Genomic DNA, 22,992 nt, shown 5'->3' with positions numbered 1-22,992 from the left:
CTCTTTTAGCTCATTCTTGGAGGAAATCTTATGTTCCTGGACTTTTAGCTTAAGATGGGCCCAAAGATTTTCAATAGGGTTGACGTCTGGGCTTTGTGGAGGAGTGTGGATCTGCTTGGTATTAAACAACAGCCATTTCTTGACTTTCCAAGCCGTATGTTTGGGATCATTGTCCTGTTGGAAAATGAACTTGCCGCCTTCTAGACCCATTTTGGTGGCACTGGAGTGTAAATTTTCCTTTAATATTTTGAGATATCCTTCAGCATTCATAATTCCGTCTATGAAAGCCAACTCTCCAACTCCTTGAGCGGACATGCAGCCCCAAACTAATACGGAACCGCCGCCATGCTTCACCGTTGGTTCAACATTTTTCAGTTTAAGCTCTTCACAGGGCTTTCGCCACACTTTTCCTTTTCCATCAGATCCGAATATATTGAATTTGGTTTCAACGCTAAATATTACTTGTCCCAGTACTCCAAATTCCGGTCTAAATACGTTTTAGCAAAAGAAAGCCGCTTTGATATATTTATGGCTGAGAGCAAGGGTTTCTTTCTAGGGCATCTCCCATGCAGATCTTGGCTCCTGAGCACTCTTCGGACGGTTTCAGTGGATACGTTTGTTCCCAGGGATGTGGTTAGGACACTATTAATTTTCGGAGCCGAAAGGTGCGGATTTTTCTTGTTTTCTTCGAGGATTTTCCGCTCTTCTCTGCAGGTTAATGCTTTCGGACGGCCGCAACGGGGAAGATTTTCCAGGGAATTCCTGGATTTCAGTCGAGAAATGAGACTCCTTATGGTTAAAGGACTTCTATCGAACATCCCACAAATATATTTAATGGATCGACCTTCATTATGTAGGTGCAAAATAATTTTTTTTTTGTGAAAAGTTTAACTCTGTTCCCTTCGGCATTTTGCTAGAGATTTACACCAAGAATGACGCCAAAAAATGGTGTTTTTCCCCGAATTCAGTCTTTAAAATAGAAACGCAACCAAAATGACAAAAAAAAAATAATTCGCTAACTTAAAAAATACTAAAATATAAAAAATTCGTAAGGCAACGAATACTTTTGTGACCCTGCAAAACGGTTTATATTTGTATTTTTGTCCATATCTTTTTATGGAAAGCGTTTTCTGTTTGGTTTTTTTTTCCACATACTTCACAAAATATATATCTTTGGAAACGTAAACCATTTTTTACCATTTTAAAACTGTTTCTTATTTAAAATTTGCATTTTTCTCTTAACCCTCTTTGCAACGAATACTTTTGTGACTGACTGTAATATTATATCAGCCATTGATAAGCGTCTTATGGGTTTTCATTTTAATGACTATGGTTGACTATGACAATTTACTCATTGTTGATAATCACTCTTTTCTTTATGTAATAAAACAATGCATATTTCTTTAAGACCGCAATTCCATTGGGAAATAAATTAGATTAGACTTTAGTAATTTGATCTTCATAAAAGGGATTAGACTTTAAGTGAATGTTTTTTCCATTTATGTCAATTTAAAATTAAAATGTTTTAAAGACCATGTTATAAAAAAACGAATTCAAAAGCGACATATTTGAATATTATTTGCGAATTATAAATTTCAAGTCGATGTCTATTTAAATGGAAAGCATCGATTAATCGATTGCAGAATCGGTTTGGCTTCCGCCACTACGGCACACGCACACACCTGCAGCAGCCAACACACTCACACGAAACACACACGCACACAGACGCGCACTCAACTTCCACAGTTTCTTTATTTTCTGCAGGAAAATTGGAAGCGAAACGACACGAAATTCGCAGTGAACGCGCGGCGGATTCGAGACCGTAACGTAACCGGAATCTCGGTGGTGATCCGGTGGCCAAGAGCCCACCATGCGATGCTAGCAACTGGCCAGGAGCAATCAGCCACAGCCGTCCAATAGCCAATAACACATCGTTCGATTTTCGAGGCGAGTCGGAGTTTCGGAACGGAACCAACCACCAATCGCTAGTCATCGTACGTGGCGTTATTCGCGATCTCGTAGCAGGTGCTCCATCCGTCCGGAGAAGAAGGACGAACCGGTAACGGAACCGCGATGACGGACGCCGCTGGCAACGCGCTGGCCGAGAAGGGCCTTCCGGAGATGAAGGGCTGGTTACTGAAGTGGACCAACTACATCAAGGGCTACCAGCGCCGGTGGTTCGTGCTGTCCAAGGGAGTGCTGAGCTACTACCGCAACCAGTCGGAGATTAACCACACGTGCCGGGGCACCATCTCGCTGCACGGAGCCCTTATCCACACGGTCGATTCGTGTACGTTTGTTATCTCGAACGGCGGCACCCAGACGTTCCACATCAAGGCCGGTACCGAGGTAGAACGCCAGTCGTGGGTCACCGCCCTAGAGCTGGCCAAAGCCAAGGCGATCCGAGCCATCGAGAGCGAGGAAGAGGAGGAGACGGAAACTGCTCACGTGGTGCCCAGCCAGGAGATCAGCACTGTGGTGCGCGATCTCACCGAGCGTCTGGAGAACATGCGCACCTGCTACGACCTGATCACTAAGCACGGCGCCGCCCTGCAACGCGCCCTCAACGATTTGGAAACGAACGAGGAGGAGTCGCTGGCCAGCCGTACGAAGATCGTCAACGAGCGGGCCACCCTCTTCCGTATTACCTCGAACGCGATGATCAATGCTGGCAAAGATTACCTGCATTCGGCAGAGGCCCAGGGCCACAAGTGGTCCAAAATGCTGCATCACGAGCGCGAGCAGCGCCAACGGCTAGAGGAGATGGTTGAACAGATGGCCAAGCAGCAATCGCAGATGGAGCAGGCTGCCGTCCTTGTACGCCAGAACAAACCGGTGCCGGCTAGTTCGGGAAGTGGTACGGCCGGCTCCCTCGTAACTTCGGACGATGACATGGAGTTCTTCGATGCCGAGGAGCATGGCTACACGGGAGCTGGTCGCTCGGCGGAGTCGCCGGATCGGGAGCGTGGCACCTTCATCCTGAAGATGCACAAACGGCGCAGCAGCAGCGAGGACCAGGTGGAGGGCCAGTTGGAAGGCAGCTCCTCGGAGAGCGATGAGCAGAAGCGCACCGTGCAGACGGTGCAGCAGGTGTGCTTGGTCAGTGCTCCTCGAGTGGCCTCCGGCGGGCAGGGAGATGACGACGACGTGGACAAGGCGGTGCCGGCCAAGCAGAGCACCGACTCGATCTACGGACGGAATTGGAACCCGGACCTGATGAAGAAGCGGCGCAACCGAGTACCGGACAAACCGAACCACTCCATCAGCTTGTGGGGCATCATGAAGAACTGCATCGGCAAGGATCTGTCCAAAATACCCATGCCTATCAACTTCAATGAGCCGCTGTCGATGCTGCAGCGCCTGGTGGAAGACTACGAGTACTCGGAGATTCTCGACTACGCGGCCACCTGCGAGGACGAGTGTGAGCAGCTGGCCTACCTGGCTGCTTTCACCGTGTCCGCCTATGCGACGACCACTAATCGCACCGGCAAGCCCTTCAATCCGCTGCTGGGCGAGACCTTCGAGTGCGACCGCATGGACGACTACGGCTGGCGGTGCCTTGCTGAGCAGGTGTCCCACCACCCGCCGGTGGCGGCGCTGCACTGCGAGAGCAAGAACTGGGTGTGCTGGCAAGAGTTCTCCATGACCAGCAAGTTCCGCGGCAAGTACGTTCAGGTGAGTAGCGAACTGGGGATGTTCTCGAAATCAGCCAAAGTTTAATAATCCAAGGCAAATAACTGATACACGGGATACGTTTCAATGATAACACGCGTTCTCCTTTTAATCAACTGAATTTCCGCAGATCAATCCACTGGGCGGAGTATATGTGCAATTTCGAGACAGCGGCAGGCGGTACTCCTGGAGGAAGGTGACCACCACGGTGAACAACATCATCGTAGGCCGTCTGTGGGTGGACCAACATGGCGAAATGGAGATCCGGGGATCGCAGGCGGCGGAGGGCAACAAGTGCGTGCTGAACTTTATCCCCTACTCGTACTTCAGTCGCGATGTGCAGCGCAGTGTGAAGGGCGTGGTGATGAACAAGGACAACGAAGTGAAGTGGGTGGTGCGCGGCACCTGGGACTTGAAGATAGAGATAGCGCCAGTGCTGTCGACATCGGGATCGGCTAGCAGTCCAACCTACACCACGGGCGAGTTTAAGCTGGCCTGGCGTCGTCGGCCTGCTCCTCCGGACTCGGATAAGTACTACAACTTCACTACGCTAGCCTGCCAGCTGAACGAAGAGGAGGAGGGCGTGGCACCGACGGACTCGCGCCGTCGTCCCGACCAACGGCTCATGGAGCAGGGCGATTGGGATGAGTCGAACAAGGAAAAGCTGCGCCTCGAGGACAAGCAGCGTACGGAGCGCCGGCGGCGGGAGAACGAGGCGGAACAGGCGGCGGCGGAGGGCAGGCCTTATCCGGCCTACGAACCGATGTGGTTTAAGCGGGAGAAGGAGGAGGGCAGCGAGGAGTATGTGCACGTGTTCAAGAACACCTATTGGGAGGCAAAGGAGGCGCAGGACTTTGAGGGCTGTCCGGACATCTACTAGACGACAAGGACGAAAGTAGCGAACGGAGCAGCCGTCGGAGCAACTGCAGCCACTACCACACAGAGCAGCCTTAGCGAATATTCTAAAGATTTCTAATATGCAGCCCCTCCACACAACTGCACACCACCCACACAGCCCACACACCACAGCGGACACGCTCCGGCGAATTGTGGAGCAGCACATACGCATATAGTAGTACCACACTTCGATCTAGTGCATATATATATATAAATTAATTCCTGTAAACTAACCGAGTTCGGTCCATGCCCCGGCATCAAAATTTACTTTATTTCTGGCCTGACTTTCGGTTCCCCCTTCTACTAGCTATCCAAACGAGGGCTCGACAAGCGGATCTCCTTTTCCAGGTTTTCGCTCAAAACCACTAGATGTCTTTCCTTTCTTTTCCGCAGAATACGTGTTTCGCCTTTGTTGTGTATATATTATAAATCGAACCGAATAAGAGAGCCGAGGTAGGAGCGAGAGAATATGTTAAATGTTATAAATTTATGCAATTTATTATTAAAGTATTATTTAAATAAAGCAACAATGTGTGTTTTAACTGGATGCCGGCTGCGGCACCACCTGCACACCTGCGATAAGATCGCGCCTGAATCACGCGATCGATATCACATAATCCGGCTGCCATAAACGGTAAGTCGACCATTGACTAACGTATCTTGGAGGTGGAAAGTAACAATTTCTTCCATCATATATAATGTAAGTACCCTGAATCGACTTGCATTGTATTTTTTTCATTTGAGAATTAAAACACAATTCCTTTAAGTAAGTTAATGTGTTTCTGCCAAACTAAAAATCATTTAACAAAATATATTGCAAACCTAATTTTAAAATGTTTCGAATACTCCAACGATTACGTTCCCCTAAGACTGTTAGCCAATTAAGTCGACTACCTCGGGCAGCCATCGATCAGGCTTATCAGTTGACGACACACAGAAGATAACGTTTAGCGGGTCAGAGCATGTCCCTCAATTGCTATCCGTGGTTTGGGAGGGTTCGAACAAGTCCAGAGACTTGAGGAGAGCCTCGCCGGAGGGATCGCGACCCTGGAAGCGGCGGAACACTTCCGCCGTTGGCACGGATCCGCCAGAGCTGAGGAACGTCTGTTTGTAGCGCCGGCCAACCTGCGCGTAGTTCTCCTCAGTGCGCTGCTCCGCAAAGCTGCTCGATATGTCGGCGGCTATCAGGCGGGAGAACAAGTGGCTGAACTGGGCGGCCGCCCAATCTCCGGCAAATATGTCCGTGAGCGAACAAGGGTGTGCGTCCTTCTTGTCGAGCGGCATGCATTGGTAGACTGGCCACAGTTTGCGCACAATCTCTAGCCAAAAAGCATTCGACCGATGCAGCTCCACGTCAAGATCCGCCAAGTAAAGGTCTTGACAAAGATTATAGCCGGCCAGTTGGGTCTTCAGTAGACGCATCTTTTGGGAGAGCTCCGCTGGCAAAGGCTCACCGCTGCTAAAGTGTCCGGAAAGACCTCGGATCACAGTGGGGTCGTCCAGGAAGTTGCTCATCACATGACCGGACACCTGCGAGGCATCCCACTCAATGTTCGAGAGTCCCGCCAAGTCGCTGTAGCCCGCTTGGGTGAGAAGGTGCTGCAGTCCGCTACCAAAAGTCTTGAACAGCATCTGCAGGTCATCGTACGCCAGGAGTGGAGGCCTGCCCTCTTCGGGATTTCCCTGCGGCTCCGAGAAGTTGAAGATCAGGGCGCAGAGGGGCGTCAGACTGGCAGATTTGTTGCTATTCCTTATGCCCACCATCCATCCGTTGTTTCTGCCGAATTTGTGCTCCTTAGAGTAGCAATCTACATAGAAGCCTCCCACCGGAGTCGAACTATTGCCCGAATCGGCGTCGAACACATCGTAGAACTTGACCGCTGGATGCCACACTTCCGCCTTGGGTTGCTCCACAATCTGAATGCCGAAGAGCTTTTCGCTAAGCGCAAACATTCCGGAGAGAACGCGGGGCAAGGGAAAGAATTCGCTGAGCTTCTGCTCCTGCACGCCGTGCTCCGCCACCAGCTGCTTCCGGCGCCAGTAGGCCACGTCGTATGCCTCCAGTTTGTAATCGCAGCCACTGTTCTGGGCGAAGCTCTGCAGTTTCTCCAGCTCCACACTTTGAGCCGGACCGGCGAACTTTAGTAGCTTGGCAAAGATTTGCTTGAGGTTATCCACACTGCCAACCATTTTGGTCTGCATAGACATATCTGCGAAGTTGGCGTACCCCAACAGATTGGCCTGTCGCTTGCGCAATCCGCGAATCTTCTCCAGGTGGGTGCTGTTCTCTAGGGATTTCTCCTGCTGCGAGGAGGCCTTCAGCACACTGGCCCTCCAAACATTCCAGCGTTGCAGTCGCTCTGGGCAGTGTTTGAGAAAGCCGTCAACCACTTGAGGCTGAAGTGTGATCTTCCATGGACCCTCCAGGGGTTGGCCAGGATCGCGTGCAGTGGCCTCTAACAGAGGAGGTGGAAAGTCCCTTACTAAGTTGAAGTCGGTAATCACATGACCGAACGAGTGCACTGCCATGTTGACCTTGTTCTTGAAGCTGGCCCTCTCGCGTCCCAAATGCGTAAGCAGCTCCTTTAGCCCGTCCTGCTTGTCCTTGTCTAGGGTGAGTCCGTTCAGCTTGCCCTCTAGCAGGAACTTTTGGCGCAAACGCTGCTCATCCGGTCCGGATTCGGCGGAGCTATTTTTAAGTGTCTTGTACACCGTCAGGTTGCAGAACTTGGCTGCTCGAGCGTTGCGCGCTCGCTCGTGAATGTTCATGTAGGATTTTGTGGGAATCAGCGTGGAGTTACCCAGGTACAGTGCCTTGGCCACACCCCAGGTGGTCTCCAAAGGTCCTGTAACTGTGTCAAGCTCCCGGAAGATGCTGCCGGCGTCCAGCTGCTTTCCACTCTGGAGATCGCTTTCCAGCGCCTTCACGGAGTTCTCCACCAGCGAAGCCTGCTGGCCAATAGCGCCCAGGCACATCTCAATGGTGATGTCACTGAAAGCGGGAAGTCCGTCTGGCTTTAGCACGCCCTCGCCTAAAGGTCCCTCCTCGCCAATTTCCGGGACCCTGAAAAGGTAGCATAAGTTAATACGAGTGGAAAATTTCAGTAGTCTCCATACTTACAGCACTATGTAACCCGGCCGGTTGTCCGATGTGTGCAAAGGAGCGCTGAACGCGGCCCGGATGAGGGGCACTGACGCCGGACGACGACGGAGGAGGTTGAGCATGTCCTAAATGAAATAGGAGATGCAGATATGTACAATCCCGGAGAACGTCCGCCGGAATAAGCGATTCAGAAAAGAGGGCCAGCGTTTACACAACACGCCTGGACCAAAAAGCAAATGACAGCGACCAGGGTTACCACTCTCACAGGAAAGTCATCAGAGATGCGAAAATCGCAGTTCACCTTAGTCACTGGTTACCAGCTAGCCGTGACTTGTCAATAGATTCATTTTGCCAGTTAGGAGTTTTACTTTTATAAAATTTATTAATTAATTTAAATTTAAGGATCCCTTCTGATTTTTCAATTAAAAAGAAAAACAATAATGCAGATATTGTATAAATTATTTACATACGTTTAATAATAGTGTAAGATATGTCAAAAAATTTACGCTACAAGGTTTTTTCTAAGATATATTTATAAGACCGTTTTAAGTCAATTATAATTACATACATAAGCAGCAGTCATTACCTACTCAAAGACAGTATTTCTCTTATTCGATTGTTGAACGTTAGCTGCTAATTAATAAATAAAAAGCTTATGTTAATGCTTTCCGTTTTTAGTTTTCATATGCCGAGCATAATAGTATGCAAATAAAATGTAAAAGTAAGAGTATAAAAGTAAAATCACCGGTAGCATAAGCATAAAAATATCCTTAGTTCAACTTGAGGTTGGCTAGGGTGTTATCTAAGTCTAGATTCTGGGGCGGTCCGTCCCCGCATCGGCGGAATCCGTTTCGAACTGTCTGCTGGGTATCCGAGCGTTCATCTTCGGAGGCTGAGTTGGAGGTGCCCGAGAGCGGCGGCTGACCACCAGGATTCGGAGGACTAGAGGATTCCGGGGCCAATAAATGTTGGAAGTTGTAGTGCACCCAAGTCCTGTAGTTGACAATATTTTGTGGCACCTCCACAATGTTGGCCAGGATAGGGCCAACGATCTTCGACGCTTCAGAGTCCACTAGTTTGGAGAGCTTCAAGAAGGCGGCCTTGAATCCCTGCATCACATGCAGCGCCGCATAAGAGCTCCTTCCGATGTCGTTGGTGGGTGTCACCGGGTCTTCTATGCTGAGCACCGACTGCCAGTTGTTCTCGCCTAGCGTAGAGCGCAGGCGCTCCTTCTCGACACAGCCGCCTTCGCCGAGCACCGAAATCCCGAACTTGAAGAAGTCGAACTTGCGGCCATAGTAGTCCAAAAACTGCAGGAGCATCAAGCCCAGTTTATTGTTCACATTATAGCGCTTGTTACTGCGCGCCTGCTGCTGCAAAAAACTGATGACCATGAGGGTCAGGGCATATGAAGAAACGCCGCCGGAACTATAGACCTCATTGAGCCCCTGGAGGCTGAGAAACTGTTTAAGCACCATCACAAGCTTAGGCATCTCGGGAAACTTTCGCATAAAGTCCTTGATCAACTCTGCGGCCTGAACACCCGATGCAGCTGCATTTAAGGTCACGTCAAACTTAATCCGGGAGACGCGTTCTGTAAATTTGATCACTGGCACGGAGGCTTTGTCCAGAACACTTACGGAACTCATTTCCGTTAATCCGCGGGCCACCAATTCGCTTTTCAGCTCGTGCAGTGGGGTTCCGGGGTTCCAGTAATGACCATGGTGCACCACTAGGTCAATGTCCGAGTTGGGCAGATTTAGTCCCGTCCGAAACGAGCCGAAGACGTCTACGCATGCGCTTGGCCACAGAAAAAGAACTACCTCCTCGATGCGACGGACTGCCTCCGCCCGCAAATAGAACTCCGTAGGAGTGGACTGGATATAGCTATAGAACTGCTCGATCTCTTGGTGTAGCAGGCACAGCGCCGGAATTCCTTTGCCGTAAGCCAATCCGGAAAGCTGCCAGGGCTTTGATGGATTCGCTGCTTGGGACGCCATAATTTAGCTAGACTAAACTAAAAAGACAACGAAAGGATGACAAAGCGGACAGAAAAAACTGGAAGGCAAACGCGAAAAGCGCCGTTATTCAAAAAGGGATGCCAACTGATCTCGATTCAAGTTTTAAAAAATCGTTGCAGTCACGTTAAAGTTTTATAAATTTAAATATAAAAAAAAAACAAAACAAATTTAAAAAAAATTAACAAAAGAACTCGCGAGTCATGTGTATTTGTTTAAGTTCTTTGTACAAATGGTTGCAGAATATGGGAAAAAGTCCGAAGCAAGCTGTCACGCCTGCTCCGTTGCGTAAAAATATGTAATAGACAGTATTGGGGACGGAACTACATAGTTCTTGTACCTTTTAAAGATTGCGTAGGGTATTTTCAAAAGAAACTAGTGAAGTTTAAATATTCAGAGATAGTTATTTGTACATATAAATGAACTCGGGCATATACAAGTAACTTTTTGAAATCTCGAACTAAAGTTTGTAAGAACCATTAAAACAGAACAATAGCTTTTTCTCAGTTAATAATTAATAATATAATAATAATAATTTGATCCACTGGAATACAATTCCCCGAAAAAACTTTACTGGTTAAAGCGAATATATATGTAAGAGTATGCATATGGGTAAATAAAGATTGACGATGAAAAACTTAAGGTACTAATCCTCCTCCAGGTGTCGACGATGTTGCATCTGCAGTTCAAAACGTCGATTCAGGCGCACACCTCGGATAAACTGTCCTTTTTCTTTTTGGTCCTTCGTTGTCCTGCCCTTGAACATTTCAATGCGTCGCTGACGGCGCTCTGCCAGCTTGTTATCCTGCGATTCCAGCGGCCTGCCGGTGAACGTGGCATTGAAGGACTTCACCGTGGTGGTGGACAAATTGAAGGCTGGCTTTGCAACCACATTGTGGGCAGGAGCTGTGATCTTTAAAGGCAATCGAGACGAATTGAGCTTCTCGGCGGGAACCACTATAGTTCGATCAGAAGTCATATCGATCTTTTTTAACGCTTTTGGATGGGTGTGCACACTCGCTGATGTGACACTTTGGGGTTTCTTGGCCGCCGAGCCTGGAAGTTGCTTCTTTACAGAATTGGTTAGCACTTTGGCGCGTTCCGCCTTCCGTTCGACGTGATCCAAAAGGCTCTCCATTTGAGCAAACTGTTTCTCATGCATAGCCGCGAAATTAGGCATCTTAGTGCGCTTATTTAATTTGCTTGGAGTGATGGTCCTGTTTAGTGGCAAAATTCCTGAGGGGAAAACCAATTCAATTACTTGGAAGTGTTACATTTTATATTACGTACCTCTACTTGGCTTGGGAATCCTGCTCACATTGCAACGATTCTCATCTAATGACTTTGAACGCCTGGGGCGGCTATTAACATCTGAGAACATGAATTTAGTAAGGGGTTATAGTATTGATATTAACCTAATAGAACTTACTGCTCTTTTGGAGTCCCTTCCAGCGCTCATCAATATCATCTACATGGACAATTTCAATGGGACTCTGAAAGCATACTGTGCGCGACATGGTATCATTCCAATCGCTGGCCGACTTGGAACGTTTACGTTCATATTTCGGATCTTCTTTTTTAATACCGAGGTTTCGAAGTTCCTCCGAAGTTTCCGTAAACTTTAACATGGGCTTTCCTTTGTATGGCGTGGGGAACCGAAAGCCTTTATTTTTCTTGGGCTTTGAAGCTCTTGGTGAAGCCAAATCTGCGAGATTCAAAAGGGTTTGGTTTTGATCATCGGCGGTGGTAAGAACCACTTTAATTGTCGATTTCTCTTTAATTATTTCTGGGTTGGGAGCACAGATGTCTGGCTTTTTATCTGGACTGACGACGAGAATAACACTTGCATCGAGATCAGAAGTACTTGCTTCTGGCTGTTTATCGGGATTAACAATCAGAATAAGACTTTCATCGGCGTTCAGCTTGTCATCTGCATCGAACGTTGTGTTGAGCTGTGATTTGTTTGGTTCCTCATGGTCTTCAATATCCATAAGTAATGGAGGCATTTCTTCTTCTGGAAAGGCGTCATCATCTGCGCCAATTTCGTTTTCCTTGTCAATTACTGAAATTTCTTTTTCTTGAATCTGCGCAAATGTTTTGATAGGTTCATTATTTTCAGAATACTGCGACTTACTCTTATCAAGAGACCTTAAACGCAGTTTAGTTTCAACCTCCTCGTTCTCACTTACATCCTGCGAAGCTGTTTTAATGGTTTTTTCAGCATGTGTTTTCAAATCGCTTCCTTGATGACTGTCGTTATCCAGTGGACACAAGCCCAGTTCATCTATATCTGCTTCAGCAACCAGTTTAGTTTGAACCTCCTCGTTCTCACTTACATCCTGCGAAGCTGTTTTAATGGTTTCTTCAGCCTGTGTTTTCAAATCGCCTTCTTCATGATCGTCGTTATCCAGTGGACACAAGCCCAGTTCATCTATATCTGCTTCAGCAACCATAGACATAAATTTAGATGCCGCTTTTTCATGAGTAACCGGTTTCTGTGGCTTATCATCAGTTTTTGATGCTTTAATTGTTGGGGTCTTCTCCATTTTTACATTTTCCTCTGCTTGCATCTCTGCAATATTCTCTTCAATTGGACGCTGCTCGACCTCACCCTCTGGAATCTTTTGCTGCGATTTAGGATTTTCATGTACCTCATCCAGTGGATCCTCTTTTTCCGTTTTCTGCTTTTTGGTGGCCACACGTTTGGACTTACGACTGCGCTTGCGCGAATTTTTGCCCACTTCCGCAACGCTCCACTTTTGGGTGGAGCCCTCCTCGTCCTCGGGTTTGTCTTCTGGTGCTTCGGCGAATACTTTCTTGGCAGATCGCACTATAATATCATCGTAGTCAATTGGGGGACGCACACTTTTTCGGCAACTGCGTCGTGGTGTTTCGGCGGTCTGGCGTGGATTTCCCAGGGTTCCTGGTGTCTTCGGGGGATCAGGACTTGTGAGGGTTTCGCTCTCCGATGTGGCATTCATCCGTCTGAGGACCGCCCGTCTGGTTTTTTTGGCTATTGGAGTGCCTGTTACTCCTACATTGACATTGGCGTCCTCATTTTCCTGATTGTTCGGCGCCAGGACGCCAACATCTTTTCTTTGATTATCTGCAGTAATTTTGCGTAAGGATATAAATACCACCATATAAGTTTAGAAAAACCATTGTATTTACCATTATTTAAGTCCATTTTCAACTGTACCCTTTGATTTTCTTTAAAAAAGACGCAAAATGCTACCGATATTCAGTTTTAATCTGTACGTTTTTTTTGAAGCTGGCTTAGTGTGACCGTTACCGTACCGCTGAAAATTGCCATGGCGGTATATTGTTAGTGCTGTAAAGCTTACAAATTTTAACGGTTTTTATTCAAATTGTATATTTTTACAATTATTTTGTGTTAAACATACAGATCAATTTTATGTTTTTGATTTGTTCTGAATAAGCAGTAGTTGAGATGTACATACTCTCAATAAATGATTATTAGTTTATTTTAAATTATGAAAAAATTTATAAATTTATTAAAAAACTCTGAAAATACTTAACATGTGAGCTGCCTTATTTGAAGCAAAGCCAGCATCGAGATGGCATCAACGACTAGCAAATGAAAACAAACATTTACATGTGAAATGCAATGAAATAAATATAAAACACCGATCGGTATCAGTATATGTGGCACTTCCATGGCTTAGCACTCCTCGTTCAGGGGCGTTCCCTGCCTGCTCAGAGCTAACTGATAGGCCACTTCAAAGGCCTGCCCCAAGGTCAGTATGATTTCCTTGGCCAGCTCCTGTAAGCACGAATAATTTATTATCGTGTTAATTAGAACATAGGGAATAACATAAGTAATGCAATTACTAACCAAGCTATCCACCATAAAGACATGGCAATAGTGAAGGTCCTGTTCTTTGGTTATGTAGGCAAAATAGCGCAAATCATCCGAGTCCTGGCAAACGCAATTGATGTTCTCAATGTCATGACAACAAATGGCAGTCTACGAAATAAACCAAGATTACATAAAATTTGGAAATACAAAACCACTGCATTATTAACCTTTTTCTCATGATCTATGAATTTAACGCCGATGCAGGAAACAGCAATATCCACATTGAGTCGCGTCTGAAGATTGGCAGCCTTCAGATACTTTGTGGAAGTGGTGCAGTTCTGCAGCAAACTAAAATCACTGACACTCGCCGCCGATTTCATGTTCTCATCGATCTTTAGCTTCTGGATAGATTTGCGCGTTGACAGGGTGCCTTGCAGTTGTCTTATTACTGTTGAGCCGAGATACTGTACAAATACAAATTACTTTAAAAAATTAGCTTTAAAAAAAGATGAGAATACTTACAAACAGGGAATATCTTATTTCGCCATAGATAAGTGTGTATGGCGAGTGGCACCAATTGGAGGCTGAGCTCTGTTTTCTGCCCAGCAGCAATTCTGCCGGATCTCGTATATGCAACGATTGCCGAGAATCCTCAAAGGAAAGGCTTTGTGGTTCGCTAAATTGTTCCTCGGTTTCCTGCTCCACAGTAGACACTTCGTTGCCAATGTTCTCAAAAATCGTATCGATCTCTGCCCACACACGTGAGGCACTGAAATCCTCCCTAAAGCGGAGTATCTCTGCTTGGACAGGCTGCGTCGGTGGTTCAGGGCGTGGGCCGACCTCACCATGCTGGGCGATCGCAGATACTCCCGATCCATCTGCACAGAACCTTTTCCATCCACTACATCCGAGGACAAGTTTAAAGTGGATCCCTTAAACAGACCAGCGAAGGGAATGTCGGCAATGAATTCCTCCACCTGGTCCGAGCTGGCAGAGTTAGTTGCCCGCGGGGTTTCCCCTGGATCTAGCAGACTATTCTTGCGTAGCGTTACCGGCTGCATGAAATTAAAGATTGTTCGCTCAGCTTCAGTAACCGTGGGTGGAGGATAATCCGGCGTGGGTGAATGACGAACCGACCGCAATTTGGGGCCATTACCATTGCTGTTATTGTTATTATCCACAGCTGCCGGACAGCTGCTTTCTTCGATTGGCAACAGGTTCGCGTAGTCATTGTATTCGCCATTTATTCGAGTGCGTGGTTTGGGAACCGGAGGAGAAGGCAGCGTCATCTCCACGTACGAAGCCACCGCTTGTTGACGCACCGCAGCTGTAAATGGTCGTAAAAAACAGATGTTAATTTTATTGAGTCACTGGCTATTTTAGATTAACCTATTGTTTAGTGTTAATTTCCGAAAATATAATATAAACCAACATTAGTTTAACAACAACGGTGTTCAAAAGGCTTTACATACAGTTGCTACTGGTGCTGGCGGAATTGTCATCGCTGGCAGAGCCATTTCTCAGCAGATTAATGTACTCGTACGATCTCGAGGGCACCGACCCATTAGAAATGTCGCTGCAGGTCTGAAAGCTGGGGAGGATGGGCTGCTTGTACACCGGTTTGTAGCTGGCCCACAGATCCGGGCCTTCCATACGAACGTCGCTCATGTTGTCACAGGACTTCTGCTGAATAATGGGCTTCATGTGCAGATAGTTCTCCGGCACCTTGGTGAAAACATCCAGCGAGCTTAAAGAGTGCGAAAGTCCGTTGGCTTGATGATCTTGCTTTCTACTTGGCGAGGGGTGAGTGGGTGGTTATGGAAGAGAGACCAAACGAGACCAGACCAGTTAATTGAAGAGACGCACAACCGATTCTGAAGCTGATTCTGTTTCTGATGAGTGCTAGGGCTAGTGGGCGTGGACATGAAAGTGGTGGGTACGGGTGCGAGTGGGGATGAGTGCGCTTTTCCGAATGACATGAGCTGCGGGCTAAGTTAATTAGGGTCAGCAAAGATGTGGGATGTGTGTCTCAGTGTCGCAGTGCATGGTCGTGCTGGGCTTACTTCCTCTGCCTTGGCGGCAGCTTCTGGCGCTGCGAGTTCTTCTCATACAGTCGCTTAGGCAGCGACTGCGTGCCGTTCTCCACGACAATTGGCTTCTGCTGTTCCCTTGCCGCTTGGGTGAACTCTGCAAAAGATCGTGGGAGTAAAACACTATTAGAGTTTTGTAAATTTGGCCTAATTTGGAGAACAGACATGCTGTGTTTTTAACTTTAAGATTGCGATTACAATTTATTAGTTTAATTTTTACCAATAAAGCAAATAAGCATTTTTTAAGTATACATTTTTTTTTATTTTATTTTCGTTAAACGGTTATGGGATGAAAACATTTATGCGCATATTTATAAAGTAATTTTTAAAGAAGGAATAAGTAGGTAAATTTGTTACAAAACTGGGTCTGATTAGTGTGTTATTATTGTGCACAGAAAGTAAATTGGTTCAAGCTTCGCTTGAATATCACTTATACGCACCGTTGATGGCTTCCACAATGTCGTACGTCACATGCGGTGGATAATCGGAGAGTATGTCCAGGGCTGTGCGACCGTTTCCATCGGTGGCGTTCACATAGATCCCTGCCTTAAGCAGAGTGACCACCACGGACTTTTTCCCGCAGAGAGCCGCCTCGTGGAGGGCACTGCCCGCATTGGTGAGTATGTTGACATCGACACCGGCGGCCAGCAGTGTCTCCACCACCTTCTTGTGTCCATTCCGGCTGGCCAGGTGCAGGCAGGTGTGTGTGAAGATGTGCTTAATGGGCGAGCAGCCCAGTAGCTCATCTTCGTCCTCATCCAACCGCTTGTACGGCAATATTAGGTCGGGGTAAACGCGTAACAGAGTTTGCACCACTTGAAGCCGGCCGAATTGGGCTGCCAAATCCAGAGCTGTCTGGAAGCTATTGTTGCGTATGGCGGGATCTGCACCATAGGACAACAGGATAGCCACCACGGCATTGTGACCATGTTGGGCACCCGAGTGCAGCGGTGTCTCATTCTCGATGGTCTGAGCATTCGGATTAGCACCCGTGGGCGTGTGCATGAGTAGCATCTTTACAATATCCTGGTGCCCCGCCCAGGCAGCCAGGAAAAGAGGCGTGGAGCCACGTATATCGGGCACATCCAACTGGGCGTTGTGGGCCAGCAGTAACCGCACAATGTTACTGTGACCATTAAGGCAAGCGTGGTGTAGCGATGTGTAGCCATTCATGTCCTGGCAGTTGATGCTGGGACTTCGCCGGAAACTGCGAATTAATATGGTTGTTTTTGTATGTATGCAACAGGTGAAATAACAGGTGCACTGAAAATGACTCACCTGGACAGCGGACCATGTCGCTTGCTTGAGTGCTCCAGCAGTTTGTCCACAATCTTGATATCTCCGCCCCGCGATGCTTCCAATAAATGCTGATCCTTGCCCATTGCTTCTCCGCCTCCTCGGGATCATCCACGACTAGGTAACTATGAAGGCAGAAAAACACATGTCGGGTTGCCTGTTAGTTTTTGCTCCGATTCCAAGAGAATGAGATCATCGCGAGAAAACAGAACACCAAAGCCCCACCCCCAGCCCCTTATATCAGGTGGCGGCATGCGGAATCAGCTGTTTGGCCCTAAAGCACACACACACTATCGCACGCAAATAGCTCGTATTTATTTACACCAAATCTAAATAAACATTCCAGAAAAACGCACGAAAGTGTTGTTGTTGATTAATGGGGCTGACTGGTTGCTGCGCCTCTTCCAAGGTCATTCAACGGCATTGGTTCGCTCCAATTAGAATTTTTATCCCGCCAAGTATGTTTTATCATACACTTTGCATTTACCGGCTATATCCACGTCCGTTGTAGGGGTTTACAGCCATAAAACATTCACTTATTTGCCTCCGCGATAAGCAATCAATAAAGTTCCGCGGACCAAAACTTTATTTACGTGGAGCCGATCTAGCCAAGACTAGTGTTCGAAAACATTCAAACTAAGCAATTGTCGGGTATGGGATTGGTTCGTGATAAGGCACGAGTCATCAGTGCTGTCAACTAAGAAACCGACATTTCTTGAAACCAGCCAAACAATAACCCCTAGCACGACTCAACCGATACTTTCCGCCGCCCATCTCTAACTGCACAAGCCAAATCTTTTATTTTCCCTGGCTGAGTTTCACGTTTTTCCCGAAAATTTGACCCACAGAACAATGGAAACCACGAGCTCCAGTCCAATAAAGCCCAGACGAAAAGACAAGGACGAAGGTAAGTGGAAACACTGAGAAACCCGCCCCAAAACGTAAAACCGAGATGTGCCGGCACATCGGGTGCTCATTTACCTTTGATAACGCGTGTGTGAGTGCTGGTGTGCGTTAGAAACAGTCAAATTAAAGTTTAAGGTATGCCCCTGTTTGCCCTATCTTAATGCCAACCAATTCACTATGTTGCCATTGCAGATGGCTGCACGGAGGAGGATAATTCCAAGGACCAAGGAGGCGAGCCGCAACGAAAGATCCTGCGGTTGGCAGACGCTCCCGAGGCGAAGGAAGTGTTTCTGAACGAAACCTACCAGCAGCCGGAAGTTACGCAGTGGCTGCAGAAGACCTGGACGGCGGGCAAGACCCAAGAAATAAAGGAGGAACACACGGGGGCACAGGTGTTTGCCGATCCCTTCCAAATATGCCTGCTTCCCGGCATGCTGAAACAGGGTCAAAGCCAGGCGCTGGTCGCCGAGATCATCCAGAAGGTGCAGTGGTCGCGCAAGCAGATGGACCTGTATGAGTTCTACCAGAGCACCGATCTATCCAATATGCCCACTTGCCGACTGCTGACCAACTTCCTGCAGGTACTTCGCAAGCAAGTGCGTCCCTGGCTGGAGAAGGTGACCAACCTTAAGCTGGATTATGTGTCTGCCTCCTGCAGCATGTACACCTGCGGCGACTATCTGCTCGTGCACGACGACCTGCTTAAAGATCGGCAAGTGGCTTTTATATACTATCTTTCGCCGTGGGAGGGAGCGGAGGAATGGACGGAGGCGCAGGGCGGCTGCCTAGAGATCTTTGGCAGCGACGACCAGTGCTTTCCACAGTTCCCGGTGCAGCGAAAGATTGCCCCCAAAGACAACCAGTTCGCCTTTTTTAAGGTGGGCTCGCGCTCCTTCCATCAGGTGGGTGAAGTGACCACTTTTGACTACCCGCGGCTCACCATTAACGGCTGGTTCCACGGCGAAACTAACGAGGCCTTCGTGGCCGATTCACTGCGCGCCTTTCCCCGCTTGAATTACCTGCAGCCCGATAGCCTGAACAAGCCACCGCTCGGCCTTTTTCTGAATAACGTGTATCTGAAGAGCGCCACACGCCGAAGCATTCAAAAGCGGATAGAGGAGAATTCCGAGATCTGCTTGTACGAGTTCTTCAAGCGGGAAAAGTTCGAACTGGCGCGGTCGCAGCTGCTAGCGGATTCAGACACGCTGAAGTGGTGGAGGCAGGGTCCCGCCAACGCGCACAACTATGAAGTTTTGGATCTGACAACTGCCAGAGGCACTATCCTTGAATTGATACAGTTGTTCCGCAGCCATGCCATGTTCGACTTGTTGCGAGATTTTACCGATCTGGATTTGGCAGGAGCTGAAGCCGAGAGACCAACTTGCAGCGTGGAGTTGCAACGCTGGTCGCACGGCAACTACACAGTGCTGGGAGACGGTTTGGCCGGCGAGGAGAATACTTTGGACCTGGTCTACTACCTGAACGCGGCAGAGGGAGCAGCGGTGATCACATACCTCTCACCCGACGCCGAAATGCCAGCGGGGAAAACACCGATGGACGGCAGACAATCGGACTACGAAGGCGAGGAAGAGGACGATTCCGTTCTGCTCACCATAACGCCCGTAGACAATGCCTTGAACATAGTGTACCGGTGCGAGGGCACCACCAAGTTCACCAAATACGTGTCGCGCAACACGCCCCTGGAGAAGGGCCCTGTTTTTGTTATTTCCTGCAGTTACAAGGAGTAGGCTGTGATCTTTAACCATAAAAAGCGCACAATTACTCTTCAATATTTACATTCATACCGTTTTAATGTACAGCAAATAATTAACATAATAAAATCTAACAAAAACCCCAAACGAGTTATTTTTTAAAAAAAAAGTGAAAAGTCCTTATAAGTTGTTTTAAGCTTAGGACCAAGAAACGTACAGAACCGAAACAATCTAGGAACTAACCGCACAATTCTACTTGACTTTGCAGATAAGTTCAGAATCGGGGCCACGGTTGCCTTTATCGTGGTCATCATCGGCATTGGCGTGCCCATGTGGTGGCGCACTACCACTGTTTATAGGTGAGTCAATAATGTCTGGAGGCGTTTTCCGAATGATCCATAATTGTTCCATTCACAGAGTCAACTTGCCCTCATCGGACATTCTGAGTCTGAGCGAGGTTCCCATCAAAACGGCTGTGCAGGTGGCCATCTACACTCAAGAACCAACTCGTGGACAGTTGCTCATCACGGAACTGCAAAGCGCCTTCAGCAATAGCGGTGGGTAATTGCAGTTCCATTCATAGATATTTTATTAAAAACATTTATTTCTTCAGAAATTTGGAATGTTGAATTTAAGCAGCTTACTCCGACTACCAAGACCAAGGAAGCTCATACTCCTGCGGCTCTGGAAAAGTTCTTGCTGGAAGGGAATGTCCAGACCGTTGGTGACTTCATGTTTATTGAGTGGCCCAAACTGCAGGAAGAGTTGCTGCTAACCACTGAAAGATCGGCCCTGATGCGAAGTGACACAAGTAAGTATATCACAGTATTCTATTAATTACATTAATATAAATGGAATAGATTGTAATCTCAATTTCAATATTTTTGTTGTGTTTAAATATCCAATAATGGACCGAGGGATTTCAACGTCCTCGATAGTATAGTGGTTAGTATCCCCGCCTGTCACGCGGGAGACCGGGGTTCAATTCCCCGTCGGGGAGGAAGGTAGAGGTTTTTTTTTTTTGGTTTCAATATTTTGTCTTTCTATAATAATATACAATTTAATTTTATAACCAACTTGCCTAAGCTTAAATATATATTTCTTTAAAAATATATCGGTTTTTTAATTTTAAAATAAAGTTCCGAATCCTTTAAATATAAAAACTGTTTAATAAAATAAATCTCCCCGACGGGGAATTGAACCCCGGTCTCCCGCGTGACAGGCGGGGATACTAACCACTATACTATCGAGGAAGGTGAACGATTGGAGACTCTTTCCTACTAAATTTTAACCAAATAACTATTTATAATCCTTTCCAGCTTCCAACAAAATCGCACAGCTGCTGCACGGAAAGATCCTGCAGACATATCGCATCAATCAAATTTTAAGTACAGACGAGAGGATGGGAGCAAAATCGGAAGCTCCTCAGCCAGCCTACGATGTTATTGTTTCCGTTCTGAATCCCAAGCCCCGACTAACCCACGCTCAGTGGAACATTGCCATGGCTGTTAAGAGTAAGCTTTCAGGACGTAAGAGAGATAGTTACTTAATACTTATACTTCCTTTTCCTGCAGCCTATATTGAGCCCTGGTTGGCACAGGTGTCTGGTGTTTCCAACTACACAGTGCGATCGCAGTGGAAGTACCGCGTGTCCATTGAGGCAGATCTCAAGCAGGTGCGCGACCAGAGCAAGTTGGGGCGACACTACGCGTTGCAGGAATCCGCGCTGCCCCATCTGCTCACCTCGATTGCCCAAAATCTGAGCGCCAGCACCACAGATAAGCCGGCAATTAACTTGGTCGTATACATTCCACCCTGCCACACGGCTCCACTTCATATTTACAACAGCAAGGATCAGCGATTGACGCGGAACAACGTAGATGCCTTTATTTCGCCACCTTGGGGAGGCTTCATCATCGCCAATCCCCCGGAACATGTTTGCCTGGCAGCCCTCAACGATCAGCAGCCATTGCCTTACCATGTGAGCACCACGGATAACATGCAGGTGATGCTCGACCAGCTGCACAAGCTGCTCGACATCAGCAGCGAGATTCAGATCGAAGGCGTCAAGGTGGTGGACATCGAGCAGCTGGAACCGCGTCGCTGGGAGTATGAGGCTTACCTAAGACGCAGTGCCATTCGCCACATTTCCACGGCCAGCAGCACGCTACAGAGCCTCATCAAATTGTTGGGTAAGATTTGTATCCATAAAAAAAGGAGGGCAACTTTGGCAAGACACAAACTAAATATCTATGCAGTCAAAAAACATTTTTAAAACCGTTCAGTTATTCGTGTCCAATGATCTGTATAAACTGAATGTAGTTTGAACATATCTTTTGCATAAGCTAAACCTATTATTAATTATTAAAATGAGTATTTAATTATTGTATACGATTTAAAAAAAATAGACGTCAAGCACGTTATTTTACGACCCTTTCGTTAAAGACATTCAATGGCTTCTTTATAGATCTTTGTGATAAAGAAGCATTTTAATACGTTAAGGTAGTTAATATTTCATTAAGTTTTTACTGCATGAGAAGTTTAATAACCCATTTAATTGGACCTTATAGTTTATTATTGGCTTCCTCCTCTCGTTTAGATCAAATCAGCTATATTGTGATAGACGACGACGTCGGCGCCGCAATAACGAACTCTTATGCCGACATTTTGGCGGCCAAGGCTGCCCTTTTGGAGCACCGATTGTCTGATGCCTCGGTGCTGGCCAAGCGGGCCTTCGTGGCCTCGGAGCGGGGATTCTTCGACGCGAGTCTGCTGGCGCAGCTGTACTTCCCCGACGAGCAGAAGTACGCCATTTACATTCCGCTCTTCCTGCCCATCATGGTGCCCGTGCTCAGTTCCTTCAACATGCTGCGCAGCGTGCTGCAGGCCAGGCGGAAGGAAAAGCAGTCGTAAACGAGCCGTAACCAAATAGTATCACTCCTCATTAAAACTATATATTCTTAATATGCTGCTGCCGCTGCGAGTTATTGGTTCACTTTATTTTATGTTGTTTTATGCAGTATCTGTCATCGTCATTGCTTCGGGGCTTCCCATTACTGTCGGCTTGGTATTGCATCATGTTCAAGCTGTAGACTGTCATACAGAGGAGGTAGCTGCAAACGATTCGTACTATCATTCTGGTGAATGGTGTATGTATGAATAAGGGTGAAATACTGAAAAATTTGGATGTGCTGTTGGGAGATAAATATTTGAAAAGTAAACCACGTGCCACTATTCTTAAATTAGCTTTATGAGATGGGTGTGTTGCCATTTAATGTCATGGCTGGTGGGGAACTCAAGTCTCTGGGACCAGCAGAATCCACTCAGCGTGTGAACGGCGCGTATAGGTCAGGTTCAGCTGAGACTCGCTGCCGGATGAATGTCAGCCGTGACAGGAAAACAGACACGCAGTCTCTAGCTAAGTCGTATTAAAAACATTGATTTTACTGCGCTTTTAGTTTATTTATCTGTACGATGG

The 22,992-nt window shown here is 47.2% G+C and overlaps 6 protein-coding genes and 2 non-coding genes across 10 annotated transcripts; 3 read left to right on the top strand and 5 right to left on the bottom strand.

The window, feature by feature from the left end:
* The first annotated feature begins 1,684 nt into the window (after positions 1–1,684).
* Positions 1,685–5,096, top strand: LOC108095773 (oxysterol-binding protein 1). Its single transcript, XM_017197018.2, has 2 exons — positions 1,685–3,675; positions 3,803–5,096. The coding sequence occupies exons 1-2, from the start codon at positions 2,074–2,076 to the stop codon at positions 4,550–4,552; spliced, it is 2,352 nt and encodes a 783-aa protein (XP_017052507.1). The 5' UTR covers positions 1,685–2,073; the 3' UTR covers positions 4,553–5,096.
* On the bottom strand, positions 5,042–7,931 carry LOC108095774 (oligopeptidase A). Its single transcript, XM_017197019.2, has 2 exons — positions 7,691–7,931; positions 5,042–7,633 (listed from the first exon to the last, which is right to left on the bottom strand). The coding sequence occupies exons 1-2, from the start codon at positions 7,792–7,794 to the stop codon at positions 5,539–5,541; spliced, it is 2,199 nt and encodes a 732-aa protein (XP_017052508.1). The 5' UTR covers positions 7,795–7,931; the 3' UTR covers positions 5,042–5,538.
* Positions 7,932–8,119: 188 nt separating this feature from the next.
* On the bottom strand, positions 8,120–9,883 carry LOC108095775 (inactive non-canonical poly(A) RNA polymerase protein Trf4-2). 2 transcript variants are annotated; one of them, XM_017197021.2, is made up of 2 exons: positions 9,313–9,883; positions 8,120–9,246 (listed from the first exon to the last, which is right to left on the bottom strand). In XM_017197021.2, the coding sequence occupies exons 1-2, from the start codon at positions 9,670–9,672 to the stop codon at positions 8,443–8,445; spliced, it is 1,164 nt and encodes a 387-aa protein (XP_017052510.1). In that variant the 5' UTR covers positions 9,673–9,883; the 3' UTR covers positions 8,120–8,442. The 2 variants fall into 2 exon arrangements, with proteins under 2 accessions (XP_017052510.1, XP_017052509.1); XM_017197020.2 differs by having other exon boundaries at positions 8,120–9,883.
* Positions 9,884–10,111: 228 nt separating this feature from the next.
* Positions 10,112–12,990, bottom strand: LOC108095772. The gene is made up of 4 exons (XM_017197016.2): positions 12,862–12,990; positions 11,120–12,796; positions 10,981–11,061; positions 10,112–10,926 (listed from the first exon to the last, which is right to left on the bottom strand). The coding sequence occupies exons 1-4, from the start codon at positions 12,875–12,877 to the stop codon at positions 10,337–10,339; spliced, it is 2,364 nt and encodes a 787-aa protein (XP_017052505.1). The 5' UTR covers positions 12,878–12,990; the 3' UTR covers positions 10,112–10,336.
* Positions 12,991–13,175: 185 nt separating this feature from the next.
* Positions 13,176–17,516, bottom strand: LOC108095770 (ankyrin repeat and sterile alpha motif domain-containing protein 1B). Its single transcript, XM_017197015.2, is given in 10 exon segments — positions 13,176–13,474; positions 13,547–13,678; positions 13,738–13,974; positions 14,033–14,289; positions 14,292–14,837; positions 14,983–15,257; positions 15,574–15,697; positions 16,041–16,807; positions 16,879–17,021; positions 17,384–17,516. Coding segments are annotated over 9 exon segments (2,544 nt in total). The 5' UTR covers positions 16,983–17,021; positions 17,384–17,516; the 3' UTR covers positions 13,176–13,372.
* A 129-nt stretch (positions 17,517–17,645) lies between these two features.
* LOC108095924 (prolyl 3-hydroxylase sudestada1) lies at positions 17,646–22,514 on the top strand. 2 transcript variants are annotated; one of them, XM_017197257.1, is made up of 7 exons: positions 17,646–17,803; positions 19,783–19,873; positions 19,932–20,071; positions 20,128–20,325; positions 20,834–21,028; positions 21,089–21,706; positions 22,114–22,514. In XM_017197257.1, the coding sequence occupies exons 1-7, from the start codon at positions 17,749–17,751 to the stop codon at positions 22,425–22,427; spliced, it is 1,611 nt and encodes a 536-aa protein (XP_017052746.1). In that variant the 5' UTR covers positions 17,646–17,748; the 3' UTR covers positions 22,428–22,514. The 2 variants fall into 2 exon arrangements, with proteins under 2 accessions (XP_017052746.1, XP_017052747.1); XM_017197258.2 differs by lacking the exons at positions 19,783–19,873; positions 19,932–20,071; positions 20,128–20,325; ... (1 more) ...; positions 21,089–21,706; positions 22,114–22,514 and adding an exon at positions 17,995–19,654 and having other exon boundaries at positions 17,647–17,803.
* Positions 20,443–20,514, top strand: Trnad-guc. Its single transcript has one exon. It is a non-coding gene; the product is annotated as a tRNA-Asp (tRNA).
* Trnad-guc lies at positions 20,696–20,767 on the bottom strand. Its single transcript has one exon. It is a non-coding gene; the product is annotated as a tRNA-Asp (tRNA).
* Positions 22,515–22,992: the final 478 nt, after the last annotated feature.

The sequence above is a fragment of the Drosophila ficusphila genome, unplaced genomic scaffold, assembly GCF_018152265.1.
Source record: "Drosophila ficusphila isolate 14025-0441.05 unplaced genomic scaffold, ASM1815226v1 contig_791, whole genome shotgun sequence".
Taxonomy (NCBI): Eukaryota; Metazoa; Arthropoda; class Insecta; order Diptera; family Drosophilidae; genus Drosophila; species Drosophila ficusphila.
This window is presented reverse-complemented; position numbering and strand designations above follow the sequence as displayed.

Bases quoted from the DNA above. Each gene is read 5' to 3' on its own strand.
- LOC108095773 (XM_017197018.2), top strand. From the start codon at position 2,074: ATGACGGACGCCGCTGGCAACGCGCTGGCCGAGAAGGGCCTTCCGGAG. The intron at 3,676-3,802 runs GTGAGTAGCGAA...GAATTTCCGCAG, and splicing joins TCCGCGGCAAGTACGTTCAG to ATCAATCCACTGGGCGGAGT.
- LOC108095774 (XM_017197019.2), bottom strand. From the start codon at position 7,794: ATGCTCAACCTCCTCCGTCGTCGTCCGGCGTCAGTGCCCCTCATCCGG. The intron at 7,634-7,690 runs GTAAGTATGGAG...CTACCTTTTCAG, and splicing joins CGGCCGGGTTACATAGTGCT to GGTCCCGGAAATTGGCGAGG.
- LOC108095775 (XM_017197020.2), bottom strand. From the start codon at position 9,672: ATGGCGTCCCAAGCAGCGAATCCATCAAAGCCCTGGCAGCTTTCCGGA.
- LOC108095772 (XM_017197016.2), bottom strand. The intron at 11,062-11,119 runs GTAAGTTCTATT...TCATGTTCTCAG, and splicing joins GAAGGGACTCCAAAAGAGCA to ATGTTAATAGCCGCCCCAGG. The intron at 10,927-10,980 runs GTACGTAATATA...TTTTCCCCTCAG, and splicing joins GATTCCCAAGCCAAGTAGAG to GAATTTTGCCACTAAACAGG.
- LOC108095924 (XM_017197257.1), top strand. From the start codon at position 17,749: ATGGAAACCACGAGCTCCAGTCCAATAAAGCCCAGACGAAAAGACAAG. The intron at 19,874-19,931 runs GTGAGTCAATAA...TTCCATTCACAG, and splicing joins CGCACTACCACTGTTTATAG to AGTCAACTTGCCCTCATCGG. The intron at 21,029-21,088 runs GTAAGCTTTCAG...CTTTTCCTGCAG, and splicing joins CATTGCCATGGCTGTTAAGA to CCTATATTGAGCCCTGGTTG.